Below are 17667 nucleotides of genomic sequence, written 5' to 3' on the forward strand. Positions count from 1 at the left end.
GTGGAGAGTCCGTCATGATCTGGGGCGGTGTGTCAAAGCATCATCGGACTGAGCTTGTTGTCATTGCAGGCAATCTCAACTTTGTGCGTTACAGGGAAGACATCCTCCTCCCTCATGTGGTACCCTTCCTGCAGCTCATCCTGACATGTCAATGCCACCAGCCATACTGCTTGTTCTGTGCGTGATTTCCTGCAAGACAGGAATGTCAGTGTTCTGCCATGGCCAGCGAAGAGCCCGGATCTCAGTCCCATTGAGCATGTCTGGGACTTGTTGGATCGGAGGGTAACATGGAATTGTATTGTTTTTTTATTACATTTAAATAAATAAAATCTTTACAAGAAAATGCCATGGGCACTATCTGATGTGTGGAGACATTTCACTGCAGCTAATGTAGAAGGAAAAGCTGGGTACGTTTGCAAATACTGTGCCAAAACATTTGTTGAAGAATGCAACAAAGATGCAGAATCATCTGGCCAAGTGCATACAATTCCCTCAGCGCTCACAACAAGCAACATCTGACAAAAGTCCCCCTAATTCTATTCGAGGTGAAAATGATGAATCAGAGACGGTAGCAACAGCTCATGGTCCTCCTGGAATCAGTTCTTTTGACTCAATGGAGGAACGTAGTCAGAGAAATGCTGATGAATGTCTTGCTTGAGCTTTATATGCAACTGGTTTACCTCTGTTCTTCACCCAGCACCCTCCAATCTAGACATGCTTTATCTAATATTTTGCTGGATGCAGAGTTCAACAGAGTTCAAGTGAAGGTCAAGCAAGTCATAGAGAATGCTGACTGTATTGCAATCATCTCTGATGGGTGGTCAAATTTTGTGGGCAAGGAATAATTAACTAGATCTCCACTCCTCAACCGGTATTTCTACAAGAGCACAGACACAAGGGACAACAGACATGGTCTCTACATTGCAGATGAGCTGAAGGCAGTCATCAATGACCTTGGACCATAGAAAGTATTTGCACTGGTGACAGACAATGCTGCGAACATGAAGGCTGCTTGGTCTAAGGTGGAGAAGTCCTACCCTCACATCATGCATTGAATCTGATCCTCAAGGACATTATGGCACTGAAAACAATAGAAACACTCTACAAGAGAGCCAATGAAATGGTTAGGTATATGAAGGGTCATCAAGTTGCAGCAGCAATCTACCTCAATTAGCAAAGTGAGAAGAATAAGCTGCCCGCAACACCCATTGACGTTGTGATGTCATCATGCTAGACAGTCTCCTGGAGGGGAAGGAGTCATATCAAAGAAATGGCTATATCACAGTCTGCCGATATGGACAGCCCCATCAAGAGGATCCTCCTGGATGATGTATTTTGGGAGAGAGTGGTAAGCAGCTTGAAACTCCTGAAACCTATAGCAGTAGCCATTACACAGATTGAGTGAGACAATGCCATCCTGTCTGATCTTCAGACTTCTTGCAGATCTAAGAGAAGAAATCCGTACTGCCATGCCCACTTCACTGTTGCTCCAAGCAGAGGAAACTACAGTTCTGAAATACTTTAAAAAACATGAAGACTTCTGCCTGAAGCCCATACATGCCGCAGCATACATGTTGGACCTCAAGTATGCTGGCAAGAGAACAATTAGGCCTATGGTGTCATCACTACCATGTCTCGCCACCTTGGCCTGGATGAGGGCAAGGTTCTTGAGTCTGGCGAAGTACACTTCCAAGCAAGTGCTTTGGGATGGAGATGCAATATGGCAGTCGTGCCAACATATCTCGTCAGCCACCTGGTGGAAGGGACTTTGTGGCTCTTTCCCCTGTTGCCTCCATCATCCTCTGAATCCCATCGACATCAGCCGCCTCAGAGTGTAACTGGTCCTTGTTTGGGAACACACACACACACACACCAAAGCACGCAACAGGCTGACCAATACAAGTGTTGAAAAATTGGTGGCCATTCGGGCAAATTTGAGGCTTTTTGAGCCTGACAACGAGCCATCCTCAACAAGGTTGGAAAGTGACAGTGAAGATGAGGCATCAGTCTGATGTTTAAGAGGTGGACATTGAGGAGGTCCAGGGAGAGAGGAAGATAACCAAAGCGTTAGTTTCTAGACTTTCATTTTACATATGTATGTTGAAAACGTTTTTGGGAGATGGAACATTGGGGATCATTCAATATTCCCTTTTGTTGTTGAGTGAAATCATCCCATGTGGAGAGTCAACTCATTTAATTTAAGTTCAATTCGTAACTAAATAGTTTTATTTATTTCTTTTGGAAGGATACAATCATTTTCAATTATGTCTACTTACGATAAGGTTTATGTTTCTGTCTCCATATTACATGGTAAATATATCCAATGCAAAAAACATCTACATTTAAATGGTATTAATATTAATTTGCATGTATTCCTGTTAATTCCCATATATTCCCCAAAATGTGCAACCCTAGATGTCACCCCTAGGGCTGTGGCAGTGATGAAATTTTGTCAGACGGTGATTGTTAAGCAAATAACTGTAGATAATTGACCGTTCATTACCACACATTTAGCATCTCCTGGTTTCCACACAGTCTATATGCCATTTTAAAAATTCTAATAAATATGTAATATAGCCTAAACTTTCACAATAAATCCATTATTGATTTTTGATCTAAAGAAGCATGATATGAAGAAAATGTGGTCTATTTCAAAAGAAAGAAATTGCATACACTTCAGTTGTCCTTAGGTTAGGTCCTGATGTGGCTATGCCAAATGGCTGCGGGCTACACTAGTTCATTTAGCAGACAAGATTTGCTTATAATTCCATGGCATTTTTTATATTTTGTAGTATGAAGAATACAATTGAAGAAACCTGAATAAAATATAAATATTTGCCCTTCTTCCTGAGTGTGCTGCACAATCCGAAGTGCCTCTCACTCACAAGGCTCTCTGTCACGTTATCGGGTCTTTCTCACAAGCTACAAGTGAAGACAGACACATTGGGGATGCAAATGCGAGTGTCCTCAATCCAATTTGTAGGTGCATATTTAAGATATTGGAAGAACTGTCCACATGTACTTTGTCAGCCAACAAGATGAGTCGGCCTAATGAACAGCAAAAGCACTAGCCTATGTCAATCTACTATCCCCCATAGTGCAAAAGTCAGCTATTCTATTCTGTGCAAGAAATAAATATTCAAAACATATGCTGAGACAGTTGTGGGATGCGATAGATCCCAGATTAATACAACCACTATCATCAAAGAACTGTTTTAAGCAATGTGGCTAATGCAACAGATCAGAACGTTTTGTTTAAAATGTTGTTAAACGATTAGGCTATTTCTTCACATTATAAGCGCAATAATGCGCACATGGTAGTAGGCTAAAAGTAAAATGTTCTATTAGCAGGAAAACGCAATCAAAAGTGATCACAAATGCGATTATGCATGTAATTATTTTCTTATAAAAAGCGGTCACCTGATGCTCCCAGAGAGATTCTCGCGTAAAATACAGAGGTAGCCATTACTCCAATCGGTCCTACTGAAAAACTAATTGTCCCGATGGATATATTATCAAATAGATATTTGAAAAACACCTTGAGGATTGATTATAAACAACGTTTGCCTTGTTTCTGTCGATATTATGGAGCTAATTTGGAATATTTTTCGACGTTTCCGTGACTGCAATTTCCGGGCGATTTCTCAGCCAAACGTGAAGAACAAACGGAGCTATTTCGCCTACAAAAATAATATTAACATTTGCTATCTAACTGAGAGTCTCGTGAGTGAAAACATCCGAAGCTCAAAGGTAAACGATTTAATTTGATTGCTTTTCTGATTTCCGTGACCAAGTTACGTGCTGCTAGCTGGACAAAATGCTATGCTAGGCTATCGATAAACTTACACAAATGCTTGTCTAGCTTTGGCTGTAAAGCACATTTTGAAAATCTGAGATGACAGGGTGATTAACAAAAGGCTAAGCTGTGTCTCAATATATTTCACTTGTGATTTTCATGAATAGGAATATTTTCTAGTAATATTTATGTCCGTTGCGTTATGCTAATTAGTGTCAGATGATGACAACGGTCCCATTCATGGGATGGGGTGTCACTAGAGGTTGACACGGACACCCTCAGATATCATCCTATCCTCTAAATACACCGTTGCTGTTTTCAACCAAGATCTCAGCGATCACTGCCTCGTTGTCTGCATCCGTAATGGGTAAGCGGTCACGCGACCTCCATTCATCACTGTCAAATGCTCACTGAAGAGACTTCAGTCAGCAGGAATTTCTAAAATCGGCCTGGCCCGGGTATCCTGGAAGGATAGTGACCTCATCCCGTCTGTATAGGATGCCTGTTTTTTTTTAAATGCCTTCCTCACCATCATAAATAAGCATGCCCCATACAAGAAACGTAGAACCAGGAACAGATATAGACCTTGGTTCTCTCCAGACCTGATTGCCCTTAACCAACACAAAAACATTCTATGGCATTCTGCATTAGCATCGAACAGCCCCCGTGATATGTAACTTTTCAGGGAAGTTAGAAACCAACATACCCAACACAGGCAGTTAGAAGAGCCAAGGCTAGCTTTTTCAAGCAGAAATTTGCTTCCTGCAACACAAACTCAAAACAGTTCTGGGACACTGTAAAGTCCATGGAGAATAAGAACACCTCCTCCCAGCTGCCCACTGCACTGAGGATAGGAAACTCTGGTCACCACTGATAAATCCACTACAATTGAATATTTCAATAAGCATTTTTCTACGGCTGGCCATGCTTTCCACCTGGCTACCCCTACCACGGTCAACTGCACTGTACTACCCACTGCAACTCGCCCAAGCCTTCCCCTTTTCCCAAATCCAGTCAGCTGATGTTCTGAAAGAGCTGCAAAATCTGGACCCCTACAAATCAGCCGGGTTAGACAACCTGGACCCTTTCTTTCTAAAATTATCTGCCGAAATTGTTGCAACCCCTATTACAAGCCTGTTCAACCTTTCTTTCGTGTCGTCTGAGATTCCCAAAGATTGGAAAGCAGCTGCGGTCATCCCCCTCTTCAAAGGAGGGGACACTCTAGACTCAAATTACTACAGACCTATATCTATCCTACCCTGCCTTTCTAAGGTCTTCGAAAGCAAAGTCAACAAACAGATTTACCGTCCATTTCGAATCCCACCGCACCTTCTCCGCTATGCAATCTGGTTTCAGAGCTGGTCAAGGTGCACCTCAATCACGCTCAAGGTCCTAAACGATATCTTAACGCCATTGATAAGAAACAATACTGTGCAGCTGTATTCATTGACCTGGCCAAGGCTTTCGACTCTGTCAATCATCACATCCTCATCGGCAGACTCGATAGCCTTGGTTTCTCAAATGATTGCCTCGCCTGGTTCACCAACTAGTTCTCTGATAGAGTTCAGTGTGTCAAATTGGATGTCCTGTTGTCCGGGCCTCTGGCAGTCTCTATGGGGGTGCCACAGGGCTCAATTCTTGGGCCGACTCTTCTCTGTATACCTTAATGATGTCGCTCTTGCTGCTGGTGAGTCTCTGATCCACCTCTACGCAGACGATACCATTCTGTATACTTCTGGCCCTTCTTTCGACACTGTTAACAACCCTTCAGACAAGCTTTAATGCCATACAACTCTCTTTCCGTGGCCTCCAACTGCTCTTAAATACAAGTAAAACTAAATGCATGCTCTTCAACCGATCACTGCCTGCACCTGCCCACCAATCCAGCATCACTACTCTGGACAGTTCATACTTAGAATATGTGGACAACTACAAATACCTAGGTGTCTGGTTAGACTGTAAACTCTCCTTCCAGACTCACATCAAACATCTCCAATACCAAGTTAAATCTACAATCGGCTTCCTATTTCGCAACAAAGCATCCTTCCCTCATGCTGCCAAACATACCCTCGTAAAACTGACCTTCCTACCGATCATCGACTTCGGCGATGTCATTTACAAAATAGCCTCCAATACCCTGCTCAATAAATTGGATGCAGTCCATCACAGTGCCATCCGTTTTGTCAACAAAGCCCCATATACCACCCACCACTGCGACCTGTACACTCTCGTTGGCTGGCCCTCGCTTCTTTCTTGTCGCCAAACCCACTGGCTCCAGGTCATCTACAAGACCCTGCTAGGTAAAGTCCCCCCTTATCTCAGCTCGCTGGTCACCATAGCAGCATCCACCTGTAGCACACGCTCCAGCAGGTACATCTCTCTGGTCACCCTCAAATCCAATTCTTCATTTGGCCGCCACTCCTTCCAGTTCTCTGCTGCCAATGACTGGAACGAACTACAAAAATCTCTGAAACTGGAAACACGTATCTCCCTCACTCGCTTTAAGCACCAGCTGTCAGAGCAGCTCACAGATTACTGCACCTGTACATAGCCCATCTATAACTTAGCCCAAACAACTACCTCTTCCCCTACTGTATTTATTTATTTAGCACCCCATTATTTTTATTTCTACTTTGCACATTCTTCCACTGCAAATCTACCATTCCAGTGTTTTATTTGCTATATTGTATTTACTTTGCCACCATGGCCTTTTTTTTGCCTTTATCTCCCTTATCTCACCTCATTTGCTCACATCGTATATAGACTTATATAGACTTATTTTTCTACTGTTTTATTGACTGTATTTTTTTTTTACTCCATGTGTAACTCTGTGTTGTTGTATGTGTCGAACTGCTTTGCTTTATCTTGGCCAGGTCGCAATTGTAAATGAGAACTTGTTCTCAACTTCCCTACCTGGTTAAATAAAGGTAAAATAAAATAAAAAAAATATGCCAGTTAGGCTCTACACCCCTTGTAAAGCGATTTAACGTGCTAAATTCTAACAAGTTATTTGGCCACGTAAGTTACAAACCTTGAAACAAACCTTATTAAAACATATCGCACAAAAAAAGGCATTGTTTCTTATACTGGTCATCATTCAGAAGTGGTAGGCTAATATTGTCACCCATCAGACTATTCTTGATTTAATGTTGTCTTTACCTACAGTACCAGTCAAAAGTTGACACACCTAGTCATTGCAGGTTCTTTATTTTTACTATTTTCTACATTGTAGAATAATAGTGAAGACAACACAAGTATTAAATAACACATATGGAATCATGTAGTAACCAAAAAAGTGTTAAACAAATCAATATAAATATGAGATTCTTCAAAGTAGCCACCCTTTGCCTTGATGACAGCTTTGCACACTCTTGGCTTTCTCTCAACCAGCTTCATGAGGTAGTCACCTGGAATGCATTTCAATTAACAGGTGTGACTTGTTAATAGTTAATTTGTGGATTTTTTTATAGTTCTTAATGCATTTGAGCCAATCAGTTGTGTTGTGACAAGGTAGGGTTGGTATACAGAAGATAGCACTGTTTGGTAAAAGACCAAGTCCATATTATGGAGAGAACAACTCAAATAAGCAAAGAGAAATGACAGTCCATCGTTACTTTAAGACATGAAGGTCAGTCAATCCGGAAAAACTCAAGAACTTAGAACATTTCTTCAAGTGCTGTCGCAAAAACCATTAAGCGCTAAGATGAAACTGGTTCTCATGAGGACCGCCACAGGAAAGGAGGAGTTAACTGCACCTCAGATAAAGCCCAAATAAATGCTTCACAGAGTTCAAGTAATAGACAAACCTCAACATCAACTGTTCAGAGGAGATTGTGTGAATCAGGCCTTCATGGTCGAATTGCTACAAAGAAACCACTACTAAAAAGGACACTAACAATAAGAAGAGACTTGCTTGGGCCAAGAATCACCAGCAATGGACATTTGACCAGTGGAAATCTGTCCTCCAGTCTGCAGTCCAAAGTTTAGATTTTTGGTTCCAACTGCTGTGTCTTTGTGAGACGCAAAGTAGGTGAACGGCTGATCTCCGCATGTGTGGTTCCCACCGTGAAGCATGGAGGTGGTGGTGTGATGGTGCTTTACTGGTGACACTGTCAGTGATTTATATTATTATTATTATATTTATTTAGAATTCAAGGCACACTTAACCAGTAGTCTACCACAGCATTCTGCAGCTATACGCCATCCCATCTGGTATGCGCTTAGTGGGACTATCATTTGTTTTTACAACAGGACAATGACCCAACTCAGCTCCAGGCTGTGTAAGGGATATTTGACCAAGAAGGAGAGTGATGGAGTGCTGCATCAGATGTCCTGGCCTCCACAAATCACCCGACTTCAACCGAATTGAGATGGTTTAGGATGACTTGGACCACAGAGTGAATAAAAAGCAATCAACAAGTGCTCAGAATGTGTGGGAACTTCTTCAAGACGGTTGGAAAAGCATTCCAGGTGAAGCTGGTTGAGAGAATGCCAAGAGTTTGCAAAGCTGTCATCATGGCAAAGGGTGGCTACTTTGAAGAATCTCAAATATATTTTGATTTGTTTAACACTTTTTGGATTACTACATTATTCCATGTGTTATTTCATAGTTCTGTTGTCTTCACTATTATTCTGCAATTTAGAAAATAGTCAAAATAAAAGAATAACCCTGCAATGACTAGGTGTCCAAACTTTTGACTGGTACTCTATACTAAATAATATATGTATGACATTTGTTTTGATTTAGAATGGACCATTATCATGCACCTGTGTGGAAACAGGGGCAGCTGGGGAAAAAAAAAACATGTAATCTATGCAATTAAATAGCGAATGGAGGACACTTTCCACATGGTTAATTTTCATTACAGCCAGGTAGGCTTTACTTCTGTTTTAAAATATAAGCATTGTGCTTAATATTGGGTATGTTGAAAAATAAATATAGTAGGTCTAGCCTGTAGAAAGTTGATGGGAACCTAGTCTTTCTATTAGCGGCCATCAGTTGGTTTTCTCACGCAATTGTATAGCCTATAGAAATGTAGAGCAACATGAGCTCATGGGCTGTTTGATGAGATTTTCGAACACATTTGCATTGATGTCAGAGTGATTAGAGGGACAAAAGAGTGCTGAGCACCAGGAAGTTAGCAAGTTTGGTAGGCTACGAATGACCAGCATCAGAGCTTGGAGAAACCTAATTACTGTCAAATCAAATCAAATTTTATTGGTCACATACACATGGTTAGCAGATGTTATTGCAAGTGTAGCGAAATGCTTATGCTTCTATATCCGACAGTGCAGCAGTATCTAACATTTCCACAACAGGACCTAATACACACAATCTAATAAAGGAACGGGATGAGAAGTATAAAATATATGGGCGAGCAATGACAGAGAGGCTAAGATGCAATAGATTGTAAAGAATAGATAGTGAAGGATACAGTATACAGTGCATACATACGAGATGAGTAATGCAATACATGTAAACATTCTCAAAGTGGCATTATTAAAAAGTGACTAGTGTTCCATTTATTAAAGCGGCCAATGATATCAAGTCTGTATGTAGGCAGCAGCCTCTCTGTGCAGGTGGTGGCTGTTGAAATATCTGATGGCCTTGAGATAGAAGCTGTTTTTCAATCTCTCTGTCCCAGCTCTGATGCACCTGTACTGACCTCGCCTTCTGGATGGAAGCGGTGTGAACAGGTAGTGGCTTGGCTAGTTATTGTCCTTGATGATCTTTTTTGCCTTCCTGTGACATCGGGTGCTGTAGGTGTCCTGGAGGGCAGGTAGTTTGCCCCCGGTGACGCATTGTGCAGACCGCACCACCCTCTGGAGAGCCCTACGGTGCAGTTGCCGTATTGTGACTAAACGGTCATGTGGAATTTGACTGCCTTCATGACTCATGACTGCCTGTGTGGCGGTAATACGGTCACTGCAACAGCCCTCGTCACCCCTCATCCATAGGGCATGCGTTGCCATGACGTCCTTGCTCTCTGCTGGCGAGACGAGGAGTAGGTAACAGAGAATGCTCTATTGAGCACACTCAAGATTCAAAGTAGCTCCCTACCTGCTGCTATATTTAGCTCCAGCCCTTGATGGGATTGGCAACTTGCAAGGCTGTTTATTTTCTGTTCCATTAATGCCTGGGTCTATCTGTCTCGGAAATCGTGAAGACGAGGTAGACTTTGAAATAAATGGTGCTTCAGAAACCAGCTGAGGCGCAGGATGTTAATCTAGAAAGCCGAATAGCACTGAAGGACTGGGAGAGGAGAGTCATTAAACAGAATGAGATCCAGCAAGGCTTCTCTCAAGGCCCCTGCAGGTGGCTAGGTTAGCTGTATTACACTGCAAAGCCTCAGGGTTGTTAGGATTCAGTGAATACATCCACTGTCTAATAACAGCAATCTACAGCACACCAACCCAGCGGACACAAGTGGCTGAGCTGACAACATACAGCACCCCTGTCAAATCTGTCACAAGTATTGCTTGGCCAATCAATCACCAATCAGAGAAGTGTCTTACAAGGTCGCATGAGAGGAGAGAGTGTGTGCGTGGAAATAAATCAACCATGTATTATAAGGAGAAGGAAACAAAGCTAACTATCAGCTAGATAGATGCACATTACAATAGCTGTGTTTACACAGGCAGCACAATTCTGATATTTTCAATTGTGAAAAAAGATCAGAATTAGGCTGCCTTTGAAAACACAGCCATTATCACTTACCATGATGGTGTTGGTCAGATTGCCACCCAGAAACCACAAAACAACAACTTTGCTTTCTCCAAAGACTCAAGAGTAATTAGCACAGCATCAAAGCTGCAACAATCTCACAGACTGACCAGCCTAACGTAGACAACACACTCCTGGCCAATAGGCCCTAGATCCAGAGAGAGCAGTCTGATTTGGGCTGGACCCAAATGTGCCCAGCCATTCCATGATATGTTAGGCACATTTCATACATCTAAGAGATGTTTGACTCACCTGACAGTCAAAGTCCTGGAAGTTCCGCCCATTCTGCAGAGAGAAGAAAATTTGTTGATGAGTTTAATTCATAAACGAGTGCCAGATCTCTTAACCTTCTAATCTAGAGAGTGAGAAAAAGAGAGTTGAGTAAGCACAAGGGTAAAAAGCTCCTCTTCTCTCCTCATTCATTATCCCTCAGTACTCCATTCTGCTCCAAGGCCTTCTGAAGAGCCTGTAGAGCCACAGCCTTCACTAGGAGGCAGAGGGCACCACGAGCCGTCTCAGATCACTGTGTGGAGTAGATTACCTCTAGTGGCTGATGCCAGGTCCTGCCTAACTGTGTGAGTGTGTGTGTGTTTCACCCTGTGTTGTTTGTGTCCTCATACTGAGCCCTCCACCCACCCTCATCATTAGCAGTGATGTACTGCTGGAGAGGAGAGAGGAGACACTGAGCAGATGTCGCAGAGCTAATACAGGATCATTACTGCAGACCCTTACACAGTCAGAACAAACATGCTTTCACTCACGGTCACATTCCCCACTACAGTTAGTCAGGCCATATCTAACAAGGCAAGGTCAAGGGGTTTAAGCTTGCAGAGTGGTTCAAGTGCCTCAGCCACCCACCATAGTGTAGTGAGCAAAGTGAGATGCTGTTTTAAAACTTATGGTTGATTCACTGTGAGATCAAATATAGCCCACTATGCAAGCCCTCTTCCTGACAATGTAAATCTTTTATCAGCTCCAAGTGCCTGCTAACTACCAATACAGTCTCATCTAATCTACCATTACTTCTAGTGCGGCAGGTAGCCTAACGGTTAAGAGCGTTGGGCCATTAACCAAAAAGTTTGCTGGTTCGAATCCCCGAGCCGACTCGGTCGATGTGGCCTTGAGCAAATGTAAATCCATTACACTTTGGCTCAGCCTCTCATATCATCTCCTCCAGCCTGGTTTCCAAAGGTTACCAGTGCAGAAGCAGTATGGGTTATGTCAGCAGACTGATAACATGTAGATGTGGAGATTGACAGCTGTACATGGACCCTCTGTTTAGATGTAGTTCTTGCAATGGCTAAATGATCACGCGAGGCTAGTGAAAGGTGAACCTATTTGGGACTAAAGGATTGTGAAAGTGGTAGTTAACACTAGAACCACCAAAGGCCACTCTGCTCCTTCCCTTACTTTACCAAAATATTTGTATTTTACATTACTTAAAATTGTCAGAATTGTTTAAAATCACAAGCAGAAAAGTATTGAGGTTATTTACCAGTTCCCCCCCACACACCTATTACTACCTTTTAAGGGGCCAAGACAAATGCCCCGTAAGGCGTTGGTACCCAGGCGTTAATGTGTCCTTCTCCTCTGTCATGACTGTCCTGTGAGGAGCCAATAGGTCAGATCAGCTTGACAATGGTTGACCGTAACCAAACCTCTCTCACCCACAGAAGATGGGAGGGAGCGAGCGGGTGGGGGTTGACAGCTCAGACTGTCATAAATTTTCCACTCCAGTATTAATCAAAGGAATGTCTTTGTTAACAGACAGTCTTTCCACCGAAACGCTAACAGTTTCTAAAGCGAATACTGGAACAATATTTCTAACATAAGAACATGGGAATGGTCAGTGATGATCTACAGAAAACAAATATCATATTGGTTTATATTTTGTGATGTCATTATAAAGGAAATACTGTACCTTGGAAAGTATGTTCCCTTTCCATTCTTAACATTGTATACGAAATATAAAACATTAAATTATTTTTGAGGAATGTGATTTTAGAAGCCATAAGAGCATTTGTCTTCTATAAACTGTGCACAGTAAGTAGCCATGCCACGAGTGAGGTCAGAGAGCATGTCAGACTGATGGAACAGCCAGAGTGCAAAAAAGGGTTGGAACAGAAATTAATTTTAGACCAGAAAAATGTGAGGCGGTAGCCTACATTTTTTTTAAATAGTTGGAACTTTGATCCTCAACATGAGGGGAAGAAAATCAACTCACCTCCCAGACTAGACCAGAACATCGCCAGGCTGCAGCTGCGAGTGTAAAGTGGTTCAAAATCTGACTTTCGACACAAGGTGGAGAAAACTCCTCTCTCGGACAATCACTGGTACAGCTGAATAGCTGTCTTAAGTCAAATATGTAAAAAAGCGACTAAGTGGGACCATCCTACTACCCTTCAAATCATCCTGCTGTTCAACTTTTCTCAAATCACCTTATTACGCTACTCTCATCCCCCAGTGGGAACCATTGACACGGCTGGCTAGCCAAGCTCTTGCCAGGAGCATCTTCCAGAGTGAACAACAGTAGAAGAGATGGGTCCGGACCCTTCGGACAATCAAAGCCTTACAAGAATGCCGCTGAAAGGCCATCAACCTTCCTAAGGAGGGCTGGTTTCGACAGAGATAAAGGCCGAACGGTATTCACACATAAATACATTCATGGTTTCTTACTCCAAACAAGTAGCGGTTCATGTGCAAAGTATATGATTACTGTGAGAATAGTTCTAAAAATGTATCAACAATAAGTGTCAATTGTGTCTGTCTCATGTATTAAGTGTATGTTATCCTGTGTAAATATTTAGCTAGTTAGTAAATACATAATTAAACCAATTTGTGTAGTACTGAGTCATGAGTAAAGCTGGGGTTTTTGCAGATCCAAGAATGCTACAAAGCTTACGTTGACTGTTTTATGGATGTGATAGGTAGACCTTTAGAGTTTAATTCGGGAGATGGTAACTCCTTAAACAACCGCTTTTGTGGTGCCCCAAATCCCTAATGAGTTAATTGTTACATGATTAATAAAAATAATAATAATAATTTAAAAAAAAAAATAATAAAAAATAAATAAATCGGGTAACAATTAAACATTGGATAAATAGCAGTCATCAGATTGAATGAAAGTAAAGTCACGACACCACACTGAATGAATGACGCCAATGGATGAATGGGTGACAGAAACCAGATCGAAAATAATAATTGTGCACGACTTCACGATTGAATTAACTGAATGATGAGGATGAAGAGGGTGATTGAATTTAGAACAATAGTTTAAGAATTGTGGCAGCAGCGCAAACTGCTCTTCCTCTTCCCTTCATCTTCCCTTAATAAAGAGTTGGGGGCAAATCAGCTTTGAAATTAGCATATTTTGCATTATAGTTTGCCTATTATCACAAACAAGGTACTAGGGGTAGTGAATTGAGGTTAGCTTCAGCTGTAAGTTAGCAAGAAAAGTTACCAGTAGCTTCTAGCTTTGTAGGTTATCTTCTTGCATTGTAAAGTGTTCTAGCCTGTTAGTTACTGTTCACAAAACAATGTCCTAACGGTTTCAGTTCTACATTACGTGTCGCGAGTGTGTCAACTTCTGTGCAGCCTGAGTGATACAGCCCACACAGACCAGAGTGCTCACCCTATAAAAGGGGAATATCGGCTGCACAGAAGTACCAAAAGTAACAAAAATTCTAGTACCAAACCGTTCAAAAGTTTCAGAATACCATGCAACACTATTGTTTATGCATACAATTGTTTATGCACTAGGCTATTTATCAAATGTTGGTGTTAAGGCCTACCATTACGACAAATAATTTGACCTGCGCCATTTGCTTATAATCTCTTTCGTTTCTACTTTGTTTCGCTGTAACAACACTATTACTTACTGTAACTCAAGTACTAATCGAATCTACAAATTAAATTAAATGTATTACACTAATGTTTTTAATGTAAGAGAAACGAAAAAATGTGAGGCCTACATGTTGCAGTAGCCTATTTCTTTGTGGAATAAAACATATACTTACATGCATTTTATGTCCTTCAAAAAATTTAACATATCATTATTCAATATAAACAAAATATTCTTAAGACATAACTACATTCAATCAATTATTTTTTTCCGATGGTATTTATTTAGGTTGATCACAGTAGATGAATCTTTCTCTAGCGGGTACTTACATACTGAAAGGGGTATATGGGTATTAGTGTTAAGGAAAGTGTGTGTGTGTGCGCGCATCTCTCTCACTTGGTAAAGCATGGCACTTGCCATGCCAGGGTTATGGGTTCGATTCACATGGGAGACCGGTATGAAAATGTATGCACTCACTAAGTAAGTCGCTCTGGATAAGAGCATCTGCTAAATGACTAAAATGTACATTTGTGTGATCTTTCTGTCCACTCACCTTATTTGTGAGCAGGGGCTTGATCTCAGTCAGCTGCACATCCTGGAGCTCATCCATCGTAACTTAGGTCTGACAGCAGTCAATCACACCTGGGGAAGACAAAGAGGAGTGTCAGTCTTCTTCACAGGAAGCAGTTGTAAGCTACTACCACCACCACTAACTTATTTCCCTGACTTCAACTCGATAAATGATATCCACTATCCTTCCATCATCAAAAGAAGTCTGAGGAGGAGGACAGCAAACTCCAACAAAGGAGAAACCAGCGGCTCTGTTGCTATGGACACAGTGAGGCACACAGCCAACATTTGATAATGGAGCCCTTTAAAAACATTGTTCACTGACAATATAGGAAAAGGGATGACATATGGAACAACTCCAGTCATGTCATTTCAGCAAGCCAAGACACCCACAATCTCAGATTGAAATAGTTTATGGTTAGAAACAGGTAAGATTGGCATCTTCATTTTCCACCATAATTTGCAAATAAATTCATTAAAAATCATAGTGTGATTTTCAGGATTTTTTTCCTTCTCATTTTGTCCATCATAGTTGAAGTGTACCTTTGATGAAAATTACAGGCCTCTCATCTATTTAAGTAGGAGAACTTGCACAATTGGTGGCTGACTAAATACTTTTTTGCCCCACTGTAATTTAAGGTAAATAATGCAAGCGACTTCAATTACTAATTTCTCTGCAAGGGAGGGGGGGGGGGACAGACAGACAGTCACCAGATTCACAGGGAATACATTACAGCTTTCTACTATTTGTTAAACAGAAAACTGATACTGTATACCGGTTGGGCTGAGTTTGCATGGGGTGTCCGTGGGTGGCTTTTTCCCGTTTTGGATGGAGTTCTCATGGCTTACTCATTTGTAGCAAAAAGTTTGTCCAAATCAGATGTTGGGTACAGTATTTATTGAATATGATCTGAATCCTATGAATTAAAATTGTCAATTTGGGTGCAATCAATTAGCTTAATTTCTCAGCGATAAAATGTTATTTAAGCAAAAAAATGTGTCAGGAATGCCAATCTTAACAGTTTCTAACTACAGAAACATATTTATATAGTGGGTGTCAAAATACTCTGTCTTGTGCTTTTTGATGGTGGAACGACCCAGTGGTGTTGACTGAATCTTTCTGTAGTTCTAGTTAGTATTTCCAATGTGTCTAGTATTTCCAATGTGATTGAGATTCGATTGCCGTAGTACAGCCTACTTATGTAAAACCCTAAATGGAACACTAGGGCAATTTTCAGCAATTCACTGGCAGACATTTGAACACTCACAGTGCACCAGGATCTCTAATATTATTGCACACTGAGGGTGCACTAAGAAAGAGAAAATAAATTACATTGATTGACATGCCAACTGCAGACAATGCTGTGCTCAGACAGCCAACGTCATCTCCCTGTCCTGTTGCAGTAGGGGAGTATATGACAGCGTGTCATCACTGTGTGACCAATGTCTGAATGGTAGAGTAAAGGTGAAATGAGCCAGAAGAGAATGGGACAACAATCTGGTGAAACAGGATCACAAGCAGTGGATGTCCTCCTTACTGTGATGAATGTCCAGTGATTTTGTGAACACGCCTCTCTCTCTGTGCTGCTCTGTCTTCTTAGTGAACATTGCCAAGTCTGTTCCAGTTGCAAATCTAACAAGGCAACAGTGAACATGTTGTCCAACACGAATTATGCAGCATGTGATTAACGGGTCCTTTGTAACTCAGTTGGTAGATCATGGCGCTTGTAATGCCAGGGTAGTGTGTTCGAAGCCCAAGACCACCCATATGTTAAATGTATGCGTGCATGACTAAGTCACATTGGATAATAATTACTTTAGCTCCCGCCAATCAGTGTAATTTTGTATATGCCTGATCTCTAAGGCAAGACGCATCATTCACCCAAGATGTCAAAAATCGTCCCAGTGCTGTCGTAGATATCGTGTGACTACCATACGAACGGAGACAGATCCACAGTCCCCTCCCCGATTTCATTGTGGGGAACAATTATATGTGGGGTAGATGAGCACTCATTGTGTAGAGCCAGAGCAAGATGAACACTTGCCCTGATGATAACTGCCAGCATGCTTCTGTCACACAGTCCCTCACAAGCTCTCGTACACATAATCTGGAATGCATTTTTTCCAGACAGAAAACCAACTGATTTGAAAGTGTAGGCTGAAAATAGAAGGCAGCTTAGATGAGAGCTTTGATGAGCTCTTCAGCTTTGCTGCTCTTACCAGAGGGCAGAGAAGTCAACAGCAAGCTATAAGTGGTCGGGGGGGCAAAGCAAAATATAACAAATCTCAACTAAAACCAGATCAGCCAAGTATACTGGATATTGGAGGAGATGAGGCAATATTCCACATGCTATCAAGGATTTGAGGTGGGATCTCACATTTCCTTCAATGTGGCAGAGGTAAAGTTGGACACAGCGAGGGGGAAATATGTAGTGGGGCTGAGGATGGACGCCCTGACCCAGAAGATTAAGGTTACTATAGACTCCACCAGGCTTTCACCTCACATTTGGTATGAAAGCCTGTAGAAGTTCTTGTTAGAAAGAGGCTAAAAGAATGTGGAGTATCCAAGTCAGCATACCACTGCTGGCTTGCTTCTGAAGCTAAGCAGGTTTGGTCCTGGTCACTCCCTGGATGGGAGACCAGATGCTGCTGGAAGTGGTGTTGGAGGGCCAGTAGGAGGCACTCTTTCCTATGGTCTAAAAAATATCCCAATGCCTCAAGGCAGTGATTGGGGAC

General features: G+C 41.8%; 1 protein-coding gene across 4 annotated transcripts in view; it reads right to left on the bottom strand.

The window, feature by feature from the left end:
- LOC135504394 (protein NDRG3-like) overlaps window positions 1-17667 on the bottom strand; it is a 60044-nt gene that overhangs the window by 23572 nt on the left and 18805 nt on the right. For all 4 annotated transcript variants that reach the window (XM_064922953.1, XM_064922955.1, XM_064922952.1 and 1 more), the window contains exons 2-3: window positions 14915-15003; window positions 10773-10805 (exon numbers count right to left, since the gene is read on the bottom strand). In XM_064922953.1, the coding sequence (XP_064779025.1) occupies window positions 10773-10805; window positions 14915-14971 (90 nt within the window). In that variant the 5' untranslated portion in view covers window positions 14972-15003. The remainder of the gene's footprint in view (window positions 1-10772; window positions 10806-14914; window positions 15004-17667) is intronic.

This window comes from Oncorhynchus masou, chromosome 18 (assembly GCF_036934945.1).
Source record: "Oncorhynchus masou masou isolate Uvic2021 chromosome 18, UVic_Omas_1.1, whole genome shotgun sequence".
NCBI lineage: Eukaryota > Metazoa > Chordata > Actinopteri > Salmoniformes > Salmonidae > Oncorhynchus > Oncorhynchus masou.